At 39.7% G+C, this 19,779-nt stretch overlaps 1 protein-coding gene across 1 annotated transcript in view; it reads left to right on the forward strand.

Annotated features, from left to right (window-relative positions):
* Positions 1–19,498, forward strand: part of UQCRC2 (ubiquinol-cytochrome c reductase core protein 2) — a 30,231-nt gene extending 10,733 nt beyond the window's left edge. Inside the window, 8 exon segments of the mRNA NM_001261133.1 lie at positions 1,398–1,495; positions 4,940–4,997; positions 7,807–7,902; positions 8,205–8,404; positions 10,162–10,242; positions 12,374–12,450; positions 16,787–16,940; positions 19,315–19,498. Coding sequence (NP_001248062.1) covers positions 1,398–1,495; positions 4,940–4,997; positions 7,807–7,902; positions 8,205–8,404; positions 10,162–10,242; positions 12,374–12,450; positions 16,787–16,940; positions 19,315–19,398 — 848 coding nt within the window. The 3' untranslated portion in view covers positions 19,399–19,498.
* The last annotated feature ends 281 nt before the right edge of the window (positions 19,499–19,779 follow it).

A 19,779-nucleotide genomic window follows, 5' to 3' on the forward strand; every position in this document is an offset into this window, starting at 1 on the left:
AAGTCTATAAACAAGTGCCGCTGACTCCTGGGAGTCATTCAACTTCTGGTGGGAGCAGAAATTTGCCAGTAGAGCAGAAATAGGTCAACACAGTGGCTCAGCATGGGACAGGCTCCACATGCTGGCGTGGTGACTGGTATTATTTCATGGTGATGCTTGGTGTCACAGAGGGGCGTGATCTGTGTTGCTCAGGATTTCTACTGAAGAAATAGATAGAATAGTACAATTTTAGAAAAGATGACCTGTGTGTCCAGAGTGGCTTCTTCCCCACTGGCGGCAGTGAGACGCCAGCCTGCATCTATTCTGTCTGAACAGTTACTGTGTGGTCTCCTGGCTGGTTTCTGCCTCCAGGTTTACATATTGAGTCCATCTCCCACACGGCCATTACAGCAAGCTTCTGACATGAAAGTAAGCCTTCTTATTAGCTGTGGGATAAAGTCTAAACAGCATATATGTATATGGCCTTGCATGATCTTACCAGCCCACTTCTCTTACTTCATGCTCTACCCTCTTCTCCTCCCAGCTGCAATTCCCATTTGAATCAAATTATTGTTATACTTTAAGCCTTTGTTTTGTCTGCTTCCTACGCCTAAATTGCTGTTCCCAAATGATTTCCCCTGGGAAACACCAGCTCATTCTGTAAGATGGATCCCACATATGACTTGTATTAATTGTTTTCTAATTCCCACTGCCCTTCCCTTGTACCTCTATTGCACTTTTGACACACTGCCGACATTGCACCCATAATACTTTATTTCACAGGTTTTCCTCTTAAAATTTGAGGGCAGGCCTTGTATGTTCCACATCTCTGTATTTCTAGCATCTAGCGCGGTGCCTCTCATAGGGAAGTTGCCAGGTAATGAGCAACTGAAGGAAACACTGCAGGCAAAAAGGCATTGAAGCAAGAAAGCAGGGAAAGCACCAAGCACCACGGAGGAGTAAGTCCCAGTGGAAGCTCACATTGGTCCCCTGAAAGCTACCTGACAACCTCCTTATTACCTAGAGAGGAAACCTAGAAGTAAGTAAAATTCAGATTAAATGACTTGTGCTAGGTCACATGGCAAGATGACAGCAAAACCATAACTAGATGGGGACTTCCTGACACCCAGGCCAATATACCTTCCCAGTGATACCAGCTAGGTTAAAGTTAGAAAAGGGGTTTAGGTGGACTCCAGTATATAGAAGCTGCTGCCATGTAATCTCTTTTTTTCCTTAGCACATTCTACTGACAGAAACTGGCAGTTACTAGAGGTTAAATAATAATAATTTTAAGTCCTCTTAACATATGAATGCCAGAAGATGACCAAATTTGTATAGGCTTGTTGCTTTCTAGGTTTTAAAAACGTTGTCTTTACTGAAAGTGCATTTCCCTAAATGCTTCTTCACTTATCTCACAGATGTCATTGAAAATTTGCATGCAGCAGCTTACCGGAATGCCTTGGCTAATCCCTTGTACTGTCCTGACTATAGGATTGGAAAAGTGACATCAGAGGAGGTACCAATAAAACATATTTTGAAATGTACTTGTTTTTCACATTAAATTGAACATCTACCATTTCAGGTTTGTTGGTTAATTTTTCTTTTTATCTTCTAACTTTAAGAAATTCAATGTGCTTGCTTTTTCATCCGCCTGCTTTTTAACTAAAATTTTATCTGAGCAATTCTTGTATATTCTTTAAGAAATGTTTTCATAAAAAAAAAAAGAAAAGAAATGTTTTCATGACTAAAGGGACATGATCATTAAAAAGTAAAATCAAGGAAAATGAAGGAAAAGAAAACATCTCACATACCTAAAGGCACTCAATGTTAATACCTGGTATATTTTCTTCTAAACCCTTTTCTGTGTGTATGTATATTTTTTGTTTGTTTGTTTTAAATATGGGGTCTCGCTGTGTTGCCTAGGCTGGTCTTGAACTCTTAGGCTGAAGCAGTCCTCCTGCCTCTGCCTCTCAAAGTGCTGGGATTACAGGCATGAGCCATTGCACCCAGCCTGTGTATCTTTTTTAAACAGTATTTAAATGTTTAAGTAGCATAATAGGGGCTGGGCCCAGTGGTTCACCCCTGTAATCTCAGCACTTTGGGAGGCCAAGGCAGAAGGATCACTTGAGGCCAGGAGTTCAAGACCAGCCTGGGCAACATAGCAAGACCCTGTCTCTAAAAAAAAAAAAAAATGTGTGTGTATACGTACATATATATAAAATAGGTCCTTTGACTAAAACTCTTTGGTCTCTCTGAATTCGTAAATAAGACTTGAGCCCACTTCCTTAGCTCCGGTTCCATCCTCGCTCACTCATTCACGTTCTTTGGCACACCAGCCTCCCTTTGCTGGCTATTGGGGTTTGTCACATGCGACAGCCATATATGTGCATCTTAGAACTTTGTTTCCAAAACACGAAACATTGAATGCTAAATCTACAAGTATAGGTATGTGCATATAATCTTCATTTCCTATTCCTACCACCCAGACCCAAAAACAAATTTTATCAAAAGACATTAAGAGAAAAATTTGGAATTATCAACACCTTCAAAGTATGTCTGACTCAAAAATTTAAGGTTTTTAGGCCGGGCGCGGTGGCTCAAGCCTGTAATCCCAGCACTTTGGGAGGCCGAGGCGGGCGGATCACAAGGTCAGGAGATCGAGACCACAGTGAAACCCCGTCTCTACTAAAAATACAAAAAATTAGCCGGGCGCGGTGGCGGGCGCCTGTAGTCCTAGCTACTCAGGAGGCTGAGGCAGGAGAATGGCGTGAACCCAGGAGGCGGAGCTTGCAGTGAGCCGAGATCGCGCCACTGCACTCCAGCCTGGGCAACAGCGTGAGACTCCGTCTCAAAAAAAAAAAAAAAAAAAAAAAATTTAAGGTTTTTATTCTCGTTTCATTCCTAGTTAGCTGTTACAGAAAACTAAACTGTATCCCTTCTCTTTTTGACTTATCAATTAATAATTTGATGCCTTCCATTCATATGACACTTTTATTTAGAAATTTTAACTTATATCATCCAACTTGAACAGGCAGCAGTTTTTCATAAGATTGGACTCTAATGTTTTGAAATTTTTTAGAAATCAAATTCACCCTCATGAGGATGTGTCATTAAGATAACTAAAAGAGTAGACATAGCAAAGGTTTATCCACAAGGATAGCTATTGTAATATTGTTTTATAATTGTGAAAAATTAGAAACAAGTTAATATCCAGCATTAGGGAACTAGTTAAATAACTTATAGAATGGAACAGTATTCAACCATTCAAAAATACTAGTTGATACGTAAAACTTCACAGCGTATTGTCACATAAAGGCAATTTACGAATTAGGACATCCCAAAAGGTCCCATTTTTTTTTAACAAAAGGTATGTATGTATGCATTATAGACAAATACCAAGATGTTAACTGTGATAACTTGGTTATCTCAAAGTTAATGGTATTTTTTAAATGTGTCCCTAGGCTAAAGGAAACTCTAAAGAAATTGGTGCTAGAATACTTTGAGCAATGGCAGCATCAATAGAAAAACATCAATAGAAAAAAGAGTATGACTTTCCAAGGTGACTCTATAGATATAGACACCATTCATTGTAGGGCACGGATTATGATAAATTGATTAAAAGTTCAGTTTCATTACTTTAGCCCAGTGATTCTCAAACGTTATCACTTTCCTTCCTGAGGAGCCTTTCCAGCCATTTTTTTCTAAACCTCTTACTTTTAATACCACTGATACAGTTTATGTATTGTATATTTGTACTTTATACATAAAAGTAGTGAGTTTTTTTTTCTTAGTTACCCCAAACCAATTTTCACCCATCTGGAAGGGATAGCATTTCTGTTGAAAGTACATGTTTTAGCCCTACTTTTGTATATTAAGCCTAACGTGATAGTATAAACCAGTGATTACCAAGTCTCGCCAATCTTCAGATCGCCTGAGTGGTTGATTGGATGGATGGGTAGTTGGTTGGTTTTAAATAAGAATTCTAGGATTCCACATTTAATATTTTGTATCAGTCTATAGAGTAAGTCCCAAGAATGGGGGACAGTGACTGTTTTTGTTTTTCAAGCTCTCTGAGTAATTCTGTGATCATACAGTTTGGACACCCTGGTATAGACAATGACTTCATGGTCAGAAAAGCTTTGTAGAGATTGGCTTCAAAGATGGATGAGAAGGGTGTTGTGGTAAAACTCTGTTAGCCCTGTTATAGAATGTTAATAGTGCTCCATTACTACCTATATAAACACAAAAGAAACCTGATACACTACGTAAGCTACATTATAATAAAAATTATAGTCCATTTTTTCAAGTTTAGGCCAGTGTATGCTCTAATTTCTTTTTGTTCTTTTTTTTTTTTTTTTTTTTGAGACAAGAGTCTTGCTCTGTCGCCCAGGCTAGAGTGCAGTGGCACGATCTCAGCTCACTGCAACCTCTGCCTCGTGGGTTCAAACAATTCTCATACCTCAAACCACCCAAGTAGCTGGGATTACAGGCATACACCACCACGCCTGGCTCATTTTTGCGTTTTTAGTAGAGTCAGAATTTCAGGGTGTTGCCTGGGCTGGTCTCAAATTCGTGGCCTCAAATGATCTGCCAGCCTTGGCCTCCCAGAGTGCTGGGATTACAGGCATGAGCTACTGCACCCAGCCTCTTTTTATTCCTTTTATAAATAACAGCTTTATTGAGATGTAATTCCCCATACTATACAACCTATTTAAAGTGTACACAATTCAGTGGTTTTCATTATATTCACAGAGTTGTGCAACCATGACCACAGTTAGGTTCTAGTTCTTTTAAGCAATGGTTTTTATAATAAAATCCCAGGGTAATTAACTTCAGTACCATGTAGTTTATTACAGCAGCTTATAAGGCTAAGTATTTTCTTCCAAACTGTACTTTTATGTTTTTACAGCTTTTTATATTTATGCTAATATAACCTAATAAGTGTTTTTAACTTCCCCAGTTACATTACTTCGTTCAGAACCATTTCACAAGTGCAAGAATGGCTTTGATTGGACTTGGTAAGTTGAGTATTGCCTGCCTATCAGTTTGCTTCCTTAAGAGCAATTCTTTAAACTAATTATGTGAACACAGAATTGAACAAAATTTGAAAACTTCAGCCTTCTATTTATGTCAGACAGGCAATATATCATAGGATTTTAGTTGCTAGTCATTTGTTTCGGAAAGCAGAATCCAGCATTTAAATTTGTAAACCTCTGGCTTTAAATTCTTTACAGTATTTGTAAAACCTGTGACAAAGGTGAATTTCTCAAAGCAAAGAGCTTTCACAGACTGTTTTTTTAAAGGAGGTACAGCTTACTAGAAAAACAGGCAAAGGGCATGAGCAGACAGTTCATGGGAGAAATATGTTTGTATAAGCGTAGCCAACTATCTTTGTTTTAAATGATCAGCCTCACTAATAATTAAGAAAATTTTAATCTGTGATATTGGCAAAATTAAAAGATTGACACTGCCCAGAATTAACCAGAGTATAGAGAAATAGGCACTCTCACAAAGTGTTAGTAGGAATATAAACTAGTACATTTTGGGAGATCTTTTTGAATATATCTGTTAAAATTCTAGGCTGGGCATGGTGGCTCATGCCTGTAATCCTAGCACTTTGGGAGACTGAGATGGGCAGATCACCTGAGGTCAGGAGTTCAAGACCAGCCTAGCCAACCTGGTGAAACCCCGTCTCTACTAAAAATACAAAAATTAGTCGGGCACGGTGATTCAAGCCTGTAATCCCAGCTATTCGGGGGGCTGAGGAGGAGAATCGCTTGAACCCGGGAGGCAGTGATTGCAGTGAGCCGAGATCATGCCACTGCACTCCAGCATGGGTAACAGAGCGAGACTCTGTCTCAAAAAAATAAAATTCTAAATGTTTATACTCGTAGACCCAGTGACTTTTAAGAATTTGTCTTACAGAAACATTAGGTCAAGTTTACAAAATAGTTGCATGAGAATATCATTTGTAATATTTTTTGTTTTGTTTTGCAAATAACAGCTTAAGATATTATTTACTTGCCATAAAATTCACCCTGTTGAAGTATGTAGTTCTGTGGTTTTTAATAAATTAGCTATTACCACTACCTAATTTCAGGGTGTGTTCATCATCCCCTGCAAAAGCCCCATACCCGTTAGCAGTCACTCCCCATTCTCATCTTCCCCCTGCCTGTGGCATCGCCTAATCTACTCTTTTTTTTTTTTTTTTTAAGAAATGGAGGTCTCATTCTGTTGCCCAAGCTGGAGCACAGTGGCACAATTATAGCTCACTTGAACTCCTAGGCTCAGGTGATCCTCCGACCTCTGCCTCCTAAGTAGCAATAATCTATTTTGTCTCTATAGATTTGACTCTTCTGGACATTTCATATAAATGGAGTCATACAGTATGTGGCCTTTTGTAACTGGCTTTTCTTACTTAGTATAATGTTTTCAAGGTCCATCCATATTGGAGCATATGTCAATGTCTCATTCCCTTTTATGGCTCAAGAATGCTCCATTACCACATTTTGTTCATTCATTGGCATTTGGGTTGTTTCCACCTTTTGGCTGTCATAAATATAAACATTCATGTGTACGTTTTTCTTAGGACACCTGTTTTTAGTTCTTTTGGTTATGTCTAAGAATAGAATTGCCAGGACATATGGTAACTCTGTTTAACCATTTGGGGAACTGCCAGACTGTTTTCCAAAGTAGCTGCACCATTGTACATTCCCACCAGTAATGCACAAAGGTTTCAATTTCTCCACATCCTTACCAACACTTATTGTCTGTCTTTCTGACTATGACCATCTTACTGGGTGGGAAGTGGTCATTGTGATTTTGGTTTGTTTTTCCCTAATGACAAATGACATTGAACATATTTTCATGTGCTTTTTGTCCATTTGTATAACTTATTTGTTTTTTGGTTTTTTGAGACAGAGGCTTTCTCTGTCGCCCAGGCTGGAGTGCAATGGCGCAATCTTAGCTCACTGCCACCTCCACTTACCAGGTTCAAGCAATTCTCTGGCCTCAGCCTCCCGAGTACCTGGGATTACAGGTGCACGCCACCATTCCTGGCTAATTTTTGTAATTTTAGTAGAGATGGGGTTTCACCATGTTGGCTGGGCTGGTCTCGAACTCCTGAGCTCAGGTGATCCACCTGCCTCGGCTTCCCAAACTGTTGGGATTACAGGTGTGAGCCCCCGTGCCCAGTCAACTTTGGAGAAATGTCTATTCAAGTCTTGCCCATTTTTTAATTGGGTTTTTTTTTTTAATTGTTGAGTTGTAAAGGTTCTTTATATATTTTGGATACTCAAGCTGTTAGCAGATATATTATCTGCAAATATTTTCCTGCATTTCATGGGTCCTCTTTTTACTTTCTTGATATAGTGTTCTTTATGGACAATGCAATGTTGTTTTAAGAGCTAACTATTAGAAACATGCTAACGTCCATCAGGAGGGGACTGATCAAATAAATGGCAGTACAGCCATAACCATTAAATATTTGATATAGACTAAACACTTAGAAATTTTTAAATTATGAAAGATCAGTTAGAAACAATATCAGTAGAATAATACCATTTTAGAAATAAATTGAGGGTAATATTAACTACACAGAAAAAAATTCTAGATGAATAGTAATACTAAGTATATAGTAAATAGTTTAGTAATAGTAAACTATAGTAAACTGGGTATCTCTGGGAGAGTGGCATTATGGCAAGAAGACTTACTTATTTCTGTAATGTTCGGATTTTACAATCGTATTTTTAAAACAAAGAAAAAATATTTTATGATTGTGTTTTAGTAATTCTGGTTCTAGCTTTGTTTTTGCTTTTGTTGAAACAGGTGTGAGTCATCCTGTTCTAAAGCAAGTTGCTGAACAGTTTCTCAACATGAGGGGTGGGTTTGGTTTATCTGGTGTGAAGGCCAAATACCGTGGAGGTAAGCATTTCCTTCTATTAGGGTTAATTTATCAGAAGGGCGTTTCCCCACTAGAATAGCATGTTGAGGTGGAATAGGCCTGAATATTTACTATTCAACAGTCTCGGCATAGAATTGGATGACTTGGATGTTGTATTTTAAGCATGTGTTTTGTTTGTGTTTGGGGACAGGATGGTATGGGGAAAGCACCAAGCCACAGAAAAGACTCGTGGGTTAATACTGTATTGTAGGAAATAGTGAAGAATGAAACCAATGGTGAACAAGCCATTTTCTTCTTCCCTCTATCCTTAACCTGGCCTCAGGTGAAATCCGAGAACAGAATGGAGACAGTCTTGTCCATGCTGCTCTTGTAGCAGAGAGTGCTGTCGCGGGAAGTGCAGAGGCAAATGCGTTTAGTGTTCTTCAGCATGTCCTCGGTGCTGGGCCACATGTCAAGAGGGGCAGCAACACCACCAGCCATCTGCACCAGGCTGTTGCCAAGGCGACTCAGCAGCCATTTGATGTGAGTCTGGACAGTTGGTATCTCTCCTTTTGCTTTCAAAGGCTCAGTATTTAAGATGTAATTCTGATAATTTACTCTTAAAAAGTAAGACAAACACACAGAAAATCTTTGTACAATTGAAGACATAGCCAGGCTTGATTTTAGTATATTTGAGGGTCTATCAAAAACTCACTGGCTTTTCTACTTTGTCTATTACTTGTCATTAGTCATATAGAAAGAGGAATTTAATGCTTAGAAATAAAGGGAATCTACATATCCGTTCCCTTTAGAATAAAGTTGTAGATATTAAACTTTCCCCTGGATTCTAACTAGTCTTTTTTTCTAGATTTTCTTCTGTCTCCTTCTGTTCTTGTGGCTACTTCCTGAATCTCACTATTCTTTGTTTTCCAACCAAGTGGACAAGATGAACACCAAGAAATTGTTTACAGACTCACTCCTTCAGCTTGAGATTAAATTTAAAAAGAAAAATGAGAGGCTGGGCACAGTGGCCACGACTAAAATCCCAGCACTTCGAGAGGCTGAGGTGGGCGGATCACTTGAGGTCAGGAGTTCGAGACCAGCCTGGCCAACATGGTGAAACCCCATCTCTCCTAATCCAATGAAGTAATTTAATAGAAATTCCTAGTTCAGAACTTGGCCAGAAATTTGGAGTATAAATAGGACGGCCTCAGAATTACAATTAAAGAAATTGAAGTCCAAGCCAACTGCGGTGGGTCACGCCTATAATCCCAGCACTTTGGGAGGCTGAGACGGGCGGATCACGAGGTCAGGAGATCGAGACCATCCTGGCTAACACAGTGAAACCCCGTCTCTACTAAAAATACAAAAATTAGCTGGGCGTGGTGGCGCACGCCTGTAGTCCCAGCTACTTGGGAGGCTGAGGCAGAAGAATCACTTGAACCCAGAAGGCGGAGGTTTCAGTGAGCCGAGATTGTGCCACTGCACTCCAGCCTGGGCGACAGAGCAAGACTCTGTCTCAAAAAATAGGAAAAAAAAAAAGAAATTGAAGTCCATTCTTATGCTTTACATGGACTGAGCCAATGGTTCTCCAAGTTTAATGTACATAAGAGTCACCTGGAACACTTGTTAAAAATCTGGGCTCCCAGGCTACATCCACAGGGACCTGAGTCAGTAAGTCCATTTCAGGAATCTGAAAGTCTGTATTTTTAAGAAGAATTCAGGTAATTTTTACATAAATGGTCCACATAAACACTGTAAATTGGGTTCACCCTAGAGAGCTAAAAGCTCTGCTCAAACTAGATAGCAATATCCCTGTTATTCAGAGGCTAAACTCTTGATACCTTGGACATCTGGATAATGACCACTAAGCAGAAATTTTTCTCTTAACTTTTTGACTTGAGTGTATAAGAGAAATAAAAGTAAATTGGTGAAAAAGTCCCTACTAGCAGCAGAGAGAAGAAACCAGGTCTGCCTAATGCTAAAGCCCATCTGTATTATAATAATAATGTTTGTGGATTAGTGTTTGCATTAACCTTTAATCATCTAAAGAGGGTTAGAAAATGCCCAGCATAAAGGAAAGGGAGCAGTCATTTTAGAAATATTTAAATGAAAAAACAAAGCCGTGATAGTTCTGGAAGATACAGAATACTTTAGTTCTCGACAGAACTGATTAAGTAAAATATTAATCTATTTTGTTTATACTGTGAAGGTCCAAGTTTTTTCTAGGCAAACTTAAAGAAATCGTGCCCTGTTTTACCTGGCAGAATATCATACAGTAAAGTCTCATTATCTTTCAGGTTTCCGCATTTAATGCCAGTTACTCAGATTCTGGACTCTTCGGGATTTATACTATTTCCCAGGCCACAGCTGCTGGAGATGTAAGTTGCATACTCACCAAACTTCTTTCATGAACAAGTTATTTTCCCCCGCTGGCCATGAACATGTTTCCAGTTAAAATATGGAGTGTTTGAATGCAATGCAATGACTTACCAGAGCTCTGTATAGTATGATATCATTGAAGCATTATCTGCTATAGGGAAATTTACACATGTATACTAATGCTTCCAGGAAAGAGGAGAGAATTGCCTACTTGAAATTTTGGTTCTGGTTGGACAAGTTGCATTGAGTTGGCTCTGAAACATCTAAATTGAGAACCCAGGAGAGGGGAAGGCCAAGATGTTTATTTGCAAGTCTTCAGTATAGAGATTGTGTAGAAATCAGGGATATGTATGAATGATTGTAGGAAAAGAAAACTAAAGCTCAGTTTCTGGGAAAGAACATCATTTAAGGAGCAAGTGGCTAAGAAAAATGGCCCAGGTAAACAGAAAGAAAAAGAGAAGCTGTTATATTTGAAGGCTAGGAAAGAGAGAATGTTGAACACCGTTTTGACCCACAGTGAAATAACATTCATTACCACTGAAACTAGGACATCATGGGTGATCTTAACAGTTCTGACTAGAGTAGTGGAAACTGGCTAAAATGTGTAGTGATTAAGGAATGAATGACAAGTAAGAAATGAGAGGTTGGTGTGGGCTAGTGGAGCTTAGACATTCGAGGAGCAGGCTGTTTTAGGAGAGTTTACACAGAGATTAAGTTGAAAGAGACATTCATACTGAACAAAAAGAGCAGAGCAGATAGCGGAGACAGAAAATTATAAATGGCTCAAGTCTGAGAAAGGAATACGTGGGATCCAGCACACAAGGGGACTGTTTAGCCTTATAGACAGGCTAATATTGGAAGATATTGGGAATATGGGGAAGTAACGCCTCAGTGAGACAGGAGGCTAAGTCATGTTTTGACAGAGAAGGGAGGAAAGTTTAAAGAAAGTAGTGAAGTTTGGGACAAATAGTGAGGTACACAAAAAGTGGGTATTCACTGTAGTATAGGTGTATCCTTGAAATCAGCGACCACAAATTCACAGTACAGTGAGTCAGCACTGTCATGTAATTTTTCCTCCGTTGCATTCACAAGCCTAATGGAGAAATGGAGGAGTTAGGTATTAGGGTTAATCCCAGGTTGGAATCCTGCAAAGTGGGCAGGTCAGAAGTATGAGGATATGGCAAGGGAGCTGGGAGCATTGGAGCATTGGCAAGAGTGATTAAAAGGATGATTCAGGGATCTAGGCTCAATAGAGAAGTGAAGCCAGAGATCTTGATGAAGTGGAAGAATAAGGATAGTGAAATTAAAGACTGAGGTCGGGGTCTTAGAATTGAGGACTTCAGAGGTATGCAAATCTAGGCTATGATCAGGTCTGGGGTGTGGCTATGAAAATGGGCAGCAAAAATGAAGGGGAAACAGAGGTCCTAGAATTTAGGTGATCAGAGGGAAAAATAAGTAGCAGACTCAGCCAGCATTGGGATGGAGAAAATCATGGCCAGATTTATTTATTTAGTCAACAAATATTTACCAAGCACCCACATCCCTGGAACTTTATTCTTTCTTTCTTTTTTAAATACTATGCAAGGATTCAGATTCCTTCTTGACTCTTGCTTTCAAGTATGGACAAGCCTTACAAATTGGCTGTGTATGGATTATTACTCGCTTCTTAGTGAATAGTAAGAGATAGCAGTATTAATGGCATGACACTGCAAGAGTCTGGAGAAGTTTTAAAGTGCTTATTCTTTATGGGTGATTAGAAATCCATGTGTTTGGCCGGGTGTGGTGGCTCACACCTATAATCCCAACACTTTGGGAGGTTGAGGTGGGAGGATCACTTGAGCCCACACATCTCTACAAAAAAAAACTAAAAAATTAGCCAGGCCTGGTAGCATGCACCTGTAGTCCAGCTTCTTGGGAGGCTGGGGCAGAAGGATTGTGTACAAACAGCTGCCTTATGAACATAGGAAGAATAAGGAACCCATAGTGATGACAGCATTCCACGTGGACACTGTGCTGTTTGTCTGGAACTAACCTTCCATCTGTGTTTTCGCCTCAGTAAAGAAGCATGTCAGTGCTGCAGGAGACTCTGGTACTGACCACAGATGACCAAATTTTACTTATCTGTCCTAGGTAATCAAGGCTGCATATAATCAAGTCAAAACAATAGCTCAAGGAAACCTTTCCAACACAGATGTCCAAGCTGCCAAGTAAGTCTCAGTATTAACTGTGTTTTATGTTTTCGCTATTTGAAAGTTGTATTCTTTTCAGATTATAACAATATTACAATATATGCTCATAAGGACTGAGAAGCACAAAAAGCATAAAAAGAGAAACATCCCCATATCCTACCACCTAAAGATACAATTGTTAACATTTTGACCAGGCACAGTGGCTCACGCCTGTAATCCCAGGCCTGTAATCCCAGCACTTTCGGAGGCCAAGGCAGGTGGTTCATTTGAGACCAGGAGTTTGAGACCAGTCTGGGCAACATAGCAAGACCTTGTCTCCACAAAAATTAGAGAATAATTGTTAACATTTTTCTTAGTTTATTGATCACACATTTTTAAACATAATTTTTAATATTGTATGGATAGATGCTGCTTGACTTACACTGGGGTTACATCCTGAGAAATCCATAAATCAAAAACACATTTAATACCCTGATAAACCAGTCATATAGCCAAACAATCATAAGTTAAACCATCGTAAGTTAGGACCATCTGTATACTTTTTTATCCTATTTAAATAGCATCCTTATTATAGAAGTTTGAAAATTACAAATAAAAGACAAAAATAATCTGATTCCCTACCAATGATTCTATGTTTTCATTGATTCAAATTACTAAAAATTTAAACAATATTCATTGGTGTGTCAAAATACACTTGTGCGTTTTCTGCAGTTATAAAGATATCTTTGGGCTTAAAATATTTTTGTATTTCATATTACTTTCTTGGTGTAGATTCCCAACTGAGTTAAGAGTTATAAACATAACGAAAGGCTCCATGTTAGAGTGCGTGTATGTGTGTATATTTAAATAATGCATTTGCCCAGGTGCAGTTGCTCATACCTGTAATCCCAGGACTTTGGGAGGCTAGGGCAGGAGGATCGCTTGAGGCCAGGAGTTCAGCCAGCCTGGGTAATGTGGTAAGACCCTGTCTTTACAAAAAGATATTTAAAACTAGCCAGGTGTGTTGGTGTGTGCCTGTAGCCCCAGCAACTCAGGAGGCTGAGGAAGGAGGATTGCTTGAGCCCAGGAGTTTGAGGTTACAGTGAACTAAGATCATGCCATTGCACTCCAGCCTGGGCAACAGAGCAAGACCCTGTCTCTTAAAAAAAAAACAAAAACAAAAAAAGGTATATATTTCTAAGTCACAAATCTAAAGAGATTGTACCAGTTTCTAATCACACCACCAGTATATAAGAGTACCTATTCTACAATAGTTTCTTCCTTCATTACTGATTTATGCCCAAAACAGATCTGATTTTGTTTTGTTTTATAAGAAAGACTAAAATATTTGTCTGCTTTTTGGCAATTTTTAAATCCCCACTGTCCAGATTGAAAGTGTTAACAACACTCCTAATTCATTAGTAGTTCGAGGGTTTCTCTAAAAGACTTGGGACAAAGTTGGAAATCAATCTGCATTTTCATACAGCAGTTTAAGACATTTAAGTTTGACTCCATCTACTTAAGACAATTCAAAATGTGAATTTTGCAACTCCAGTGGTTGTTACAATCATTTAGTATTGCGCACAGGGGAAATATAACAGGGTGAATTACAACCCAGGATGGAACAACTTTTTAGTCATTTCTGTTCCCATTAGTATTGTTAAGTTTTGTTATGCTGAGCACACTACAAAATTGCATCTCTTGTATAAGTACAACACAATTTATTAAATATTGTATATATAAAACCAAGAATCAATAGGATGCAGGGCTGCTTGACTGTACCAAAAACAAAACATGATGAGAATACATTGAAACACTGGATTTACTTAAGAAAAACCTAAGTTTTTCAAATTAATTTATTTAAGAGAAGGTATTTTCTTAATAAATATAACACAGTTCTTATAAGGTATGGTGATATGTAGAAAGTAGAATTTTGATTATTAATGTCAAGATATGTTTTCTGCCATTTTGATGGAGTTGATACTTTTTCTTATAAGGTTCTTAGTCTTCCTATAGTGAAAGAGAGAAAGTGAGGTGTCATTGCTGAAGGTACACACTAATAACCTCTTGGTAGTTTATTGCAGGTAAAATCATTTTTTAATTAAGCTGACAAAGTGGTAAAATTGTAGCATTAAATTGTAATTATGTTTAAATGGAAGTCTTGCTATAGCGTGTTAAAGGATGATACTTTGAGGTTTAAATATCGACTGTCTTATCAAACACTATGTCTATAAGTAATAAGTTTCTGGGAGAATTGTGAATTGGATTTTGTTTTATTTCAAGTGGATGCTTTTGTGCCCATATTTAAGCTGCTGTTGCTTATAAGACCTGTACTGCCCTTCCCCACCTGCCTTTTCAATCATACCTTGTGCTCACTGAGACAAATCTCAGCAAGAGGCAGGAGTTGCTTCACTAATCAAAACCTCACGTTAAAATAGTTTTACCTAGATCCAAGTTCTAGTCCAAAATCAAAAAGCAATCTCTGGAGTTTATTCAGTATAGTTTTGTACTGACAGCTTTGCAAATAGTAATGTATACAGTACAGTACTTGGTGAACTGAAGAAATAGAATGGAGGCCATTAGCACTGTAAGTTGTTAGTTTGCCTGTTTACCAAAAACACGTTGAAGAGTTTTGGGGCGCATACTTTAAAATTGCCCTGTTTCACTGCATAAGAGGAACTGGCTTGACTCTACTTCACCCTTGGTGGAAACTAACAGGCCCTAAAAGAGGCAGCAACAGCTGAAGTGGATACCGCAGAAATAAACAGACAGCAGAAGCTCTTTCAGACACCCCCGAAACCTGCCAAAACTCACAGGTAATACAAGTGAAATGGTAGCATAAGAAGAAAATAAACATGAGAATCTTCAAACTGTAAGCATTGAAAGGTATCCTCCATCCAAGAAGAGAACCCAGTTCATACAAGGAAAAGGCAAAAGGAAAAGGTCAAGACTGTGACCTTTATGACACTGTGACCCCAGCCGTGGGCCAGGTGGAGTTGTCTGTGGTGACACCCTGGTTTGACAGAAGGGTCTTCAAGATCCCTGGTCTGCACAGTCTAGCAGCCAGAAGGTAGGTTTATAATACACACTGTCCCCAACTTGCCATAGATCACCTTACAATTTTTCAACTTGGCTACAGAGCAAAACCATCGCAATTTCAGCTTCCAGTCATGGGTCACATAACGATGCGGATACGTTATGAGAAATGTGGTGTTAGGTGGTTTCATCACTGTGTGAACCTCATGGTGTACTTACACAAATGTAGATGGTATAGCCTACTACACACATAGGTCTGTATTATAGTCTGTTGCTCCTAGGCTACAAACCTGTATATGCACTATATACTGAATACTGTAGGCAGTTATAACACAATGGTAAGTATTTGTGCATCTAAACATAGGAAAGGTACAGTAAAAATAAAGCACAAAAGATTTAAAAAAAAAAATATGCCATTATAGGACATTTACCATGAATGGAGCTGGCAGGACCGAAAACTCCTGCTTTCAAGTGAGTCAGTGAGTGAGTGGTGAGTAAATGGGAAGGCCTAGGACATTACTGTGCACTGCTATAGACGCTAAACACTGTAAACATATGCTACGTGAAATTTTTTTTAATTGCACTACAGCATTATGTTGTCACTAAGTAATAGGAATCTTTCAGCTCCCTAATAATCTTATGGGACCCCATTATATATGTGGTCCATCATTGACCAAAAACGTCATTATGTAGTACATGACTATACTTGAATTTGATCTTTTCCTAGGCTAGTGATATGCAGTACATGAGATAATCAATAGTTTCTTATAAAATGGGCTTACGTTAGATGACTTTTGCCTAACCGCAGGCTATCGTAAGTGTTCTGAGCACATACGAGGTAGGCTGGGCCAAGCTATGATGTTCGATACGTCAGGTGTATGAAATGCACTTTTGACCGCCATCTCAGTGGATGGCAGCCCTCTCACTGACAGCAGAGACATCTTCCTCACTGTGCCAGGGGGCTGCGACTGGCCAGTGACGTGCAGAGGATCCACGTTGCACAACCGGATCCAGAGGCCTTGGGAAGCATTAGGGAGCTCTCCAGCTGTCTCACTCAAATCTGTAGCAGTGTATGGACCCACAAATGGAGGCCAAAGTGGGCCCTCAATTGGACACTTCAGCAACCCTGAGGAGACTTCTTCCCTCCAGACTTACTGTTTAGTTCCAGAGAAGGGAGCGCCGTTCTTCTTGGGGAATTCAGGATGAGGGAGACATGCTATTACTATATCGATTAAATAAAGCTTTGATGTTCACAGCCCCTCGCCACCACCCAGAAAGAAAAAAATAATTGCCTTGCTCTGTAGCTCTGTAAAACTGACTTCTGCCTTTTATTGGACAGGAACAAGCTGAAAGCTGGATACCTAATGTCAGTGGAGTCTTCTGAACGTTTCCTGGAAGAAGTCGGGTCGCAGGCTCTAGTTGCTGGTTCTTACGTGCCACCATCCACAGTCCTTCAGCAGATTGATTCAGTGGCTAACGCTGATATCATAAATGTAAGTAAATGAAAACGTACGATTTAACAACATAGAACTTCATGATCCAGTTTCAGAAGGATGCATAAGCGTCCTCGGGCAGTATATGTTATTCTTATGTTTGGTGCCCATCTACTTAATATGGAGGCGGGAGGGCCCATTCCCATAAGATCTGCAACAAGCTTCCTTGTCAGCTTGAGTGTATGTATCTTCCTCCTTCAAATAAACTACCATTAGGTTAAACTCTGCTGTCAGTGAGAGCGCTGCCGTCCACTGAGATGGCAGTCAGAAGTGCATTTAATACACCTGATGTATCAAACATCAGGTTAAACTAATGGTAGTTTATAATACGGGCTTATGTTAGATGACTAGAGGTAAAGAAGAGTCAAATATTGGCAGTTTCATGTCATCCAACCTAAATAGTGAAGTTTGCTATTTTTCCTCTTCAAGTATTTCACCATCCAGCATCTTAAGATTTTCTTTACTATTCTAAGCCTAGGACATTCTCCTGTTCTTGCAATTTTTTTTTTTACATATATTATTATTCCCTACAAGATTGAGCTGTTTTGAGGGCAAGGATTATGTCATGTACTTCTTTGTGTTCCCTACTGTGCCTAACATGATGACTTACAGAATTAATCCAAACTAAGTGGGTTTTCCCCCGTTTTCTACATTAAACTTACCAACTCGCCTTCTGTTGTACATGTCTCAGCCATCTTCTCACCAACAGGTCTACTTTGTATAGGGACAGTGGGGATAAGAAAAAATAAAAAACAAAAAACCAAGCTGGGTGCAGTGGCTCATGCCTGTAATCCCAGCACTTTAGAAGGCTGAGGTGGGCAGATTGCTTGAGCCCAGGAGTTCAACACCAGACTGGGCAATGTAGCAAAACCCCGTCTCTACAAAAAAGTACAAAAATTAGCTAGGCGTGGTGGCATGCGCCTGTAGTCCCAGCTACTTAGGAGGCTGAGGTCAGAAGGTGGCTTGAGCCTGGAACGCAGAGGTTACAGTGAGCCGAGATCATGCCACTGTACTCCAGGCTGGGCAACAGAGTGAGACCCTGTCTCAAATAAAAAAAGAGACAAGGCTATTTTAAGAAAGTAACCCTGACTTGATTTCACTTGGCCCCTAATCATCATCATTTCATACTCTTCTTTTTTTTTTTTTTTTTCTTTTTTTGAGACGGAGTCTCGCTGTGTTGTCCAGGCTGGAGGGAGTGCAGTGGCGCTATCTCAGCTCACTGCAACCTCCGCCTCCCGGGTTCATGCCATATTCCTGCCTCAGCCTCCCGAGTAGCTAGGACTACAGGTGCCCGCCACCACGCCCAGCTAATTTTTTGTATTTCTAGTAGAGATGGGGTTTCACCGTGTTAGCCAGGATGTGCTCAATCTCCTGACCTCCTCGCCTGCCTGGGCCGCCCAAAGTGCTGGGATTACAGGCGTGAGCCACCGCACCTGACTCATTTCTTACTCTTCTAAATGACTGTCCTTATCTTGTATCCCATCATTATGTGCATCCCAACCCGACTGCTTCCACCACCACCTCTCCTTCATAGTGATAAGATAAGCTGGCCTGAGAATATGAGGGCTGCTGCTCCACCTACACCTGACTCATGATACTACACTTAACCAGTCTTTGAACTTGGAAGTAGTGGCATAAAGAATCCTCTAGGGTATAAAGTTTTACTTTTAAGTTAACAATCATTGTATTTTTATTGACCCAGACTATTTGCCCTTGTAATACAGAAACAGGAAAGTATATCCCTGCCTGAAGCCACACTACTCTATTTGAGAGTGTCAGTGATGTTTTCCTTATCTCTCTTTTAACAGCTACCCTCTTACCGGAGCATTGCTCTTGCTTGGTTCATTATACATACAATGGAACATTCAGAGGAACAGCTAAGCTTTTCCCACACTGTCACAAATTAAAGCACCAGCCATCTCCTAGTTAATTTTCACAACGGCTATTATAGTAATTGCTGGCTTAGAATGTCCTATCCAAGGCCGGGTTGGTGGCTCATACCTGTGATCCCAGCACTTTGGAAGGTCGAGGTGGGTGGATCACTTGAGGCTAGGAGTGCGAGACCAGCCTGCCCAACATGGCGAAATCTGGTCTCTACTAAAAATACAAAAATTAGCTGGGCATGGTGGTGCATGCCCGTAATCCCAACTCCTTGGGAGGCTGAGGCAGAGAATTGCTTGAACCTGGGAGGCGGAGGCTGCAGTGAGCCAAGATCGCACCACTGCATTCCATGCTGGGTGACAGAGCAAGACTCCATCTCAAAAAAAAAAAAGAATGTCCTATCCATAAATTCTTAAAATGACAATAAGTTCACCTGCTTGATGACATATATTTTTATTTTTGTTAACTTTGTCTTTTGTTTGTTTCTTTAAAGGCTGCAAAGAAGTTTGTTTCTGGCCAGAAGTCGATGGCAGCAAGTGGAAATTTGGGACATACACCTTTTGTTGATGAGCTGTAATACTGACGCACACATTACGGGAGAGAGCTGAACATTCTCTCAGCCCAGAGCAGCAAACACATGAAAGTCAGAAATCTCTAATATAACATTTGTCTTTTTTCCAGTGAGGTAAAATAAGGCATAAATGCAGGTAATTATTCTCAGCTGACCTAAAGTCAATAAAACATTCTGCTTAGGTGTTTTTCTTACGTTTTTCTCAATGAGTTAATCAACAAGTATTTATTATGTGCTGATATTTTTGTTTTGGATGCTTTAAAGGAGACAGGAATATAATTATTGAGCATAGAAGCATTAGAAACTATTAAAATTAAGGCTAAGTGGCTATCAGTATAAATAGTGCCAGGTTACTATTGGTGGCTTTTCAGATGAAAGCAAGTTCAA

Source organism: Macaca mulatta, chromosome 20 (genome assembly GCF_049350105.2).
Source record: "Macaca mulatta isolate MMU2019108-1 chromosome 20, T2T-MMU8v2.0, whole genome shotgun sequence".
Taxonomy (NCBI): Eukaryota; Metazoa; Chordata; class Mammalia; order Primates; family Cercopithecidae; genus Macaca; species Macaca mulatta.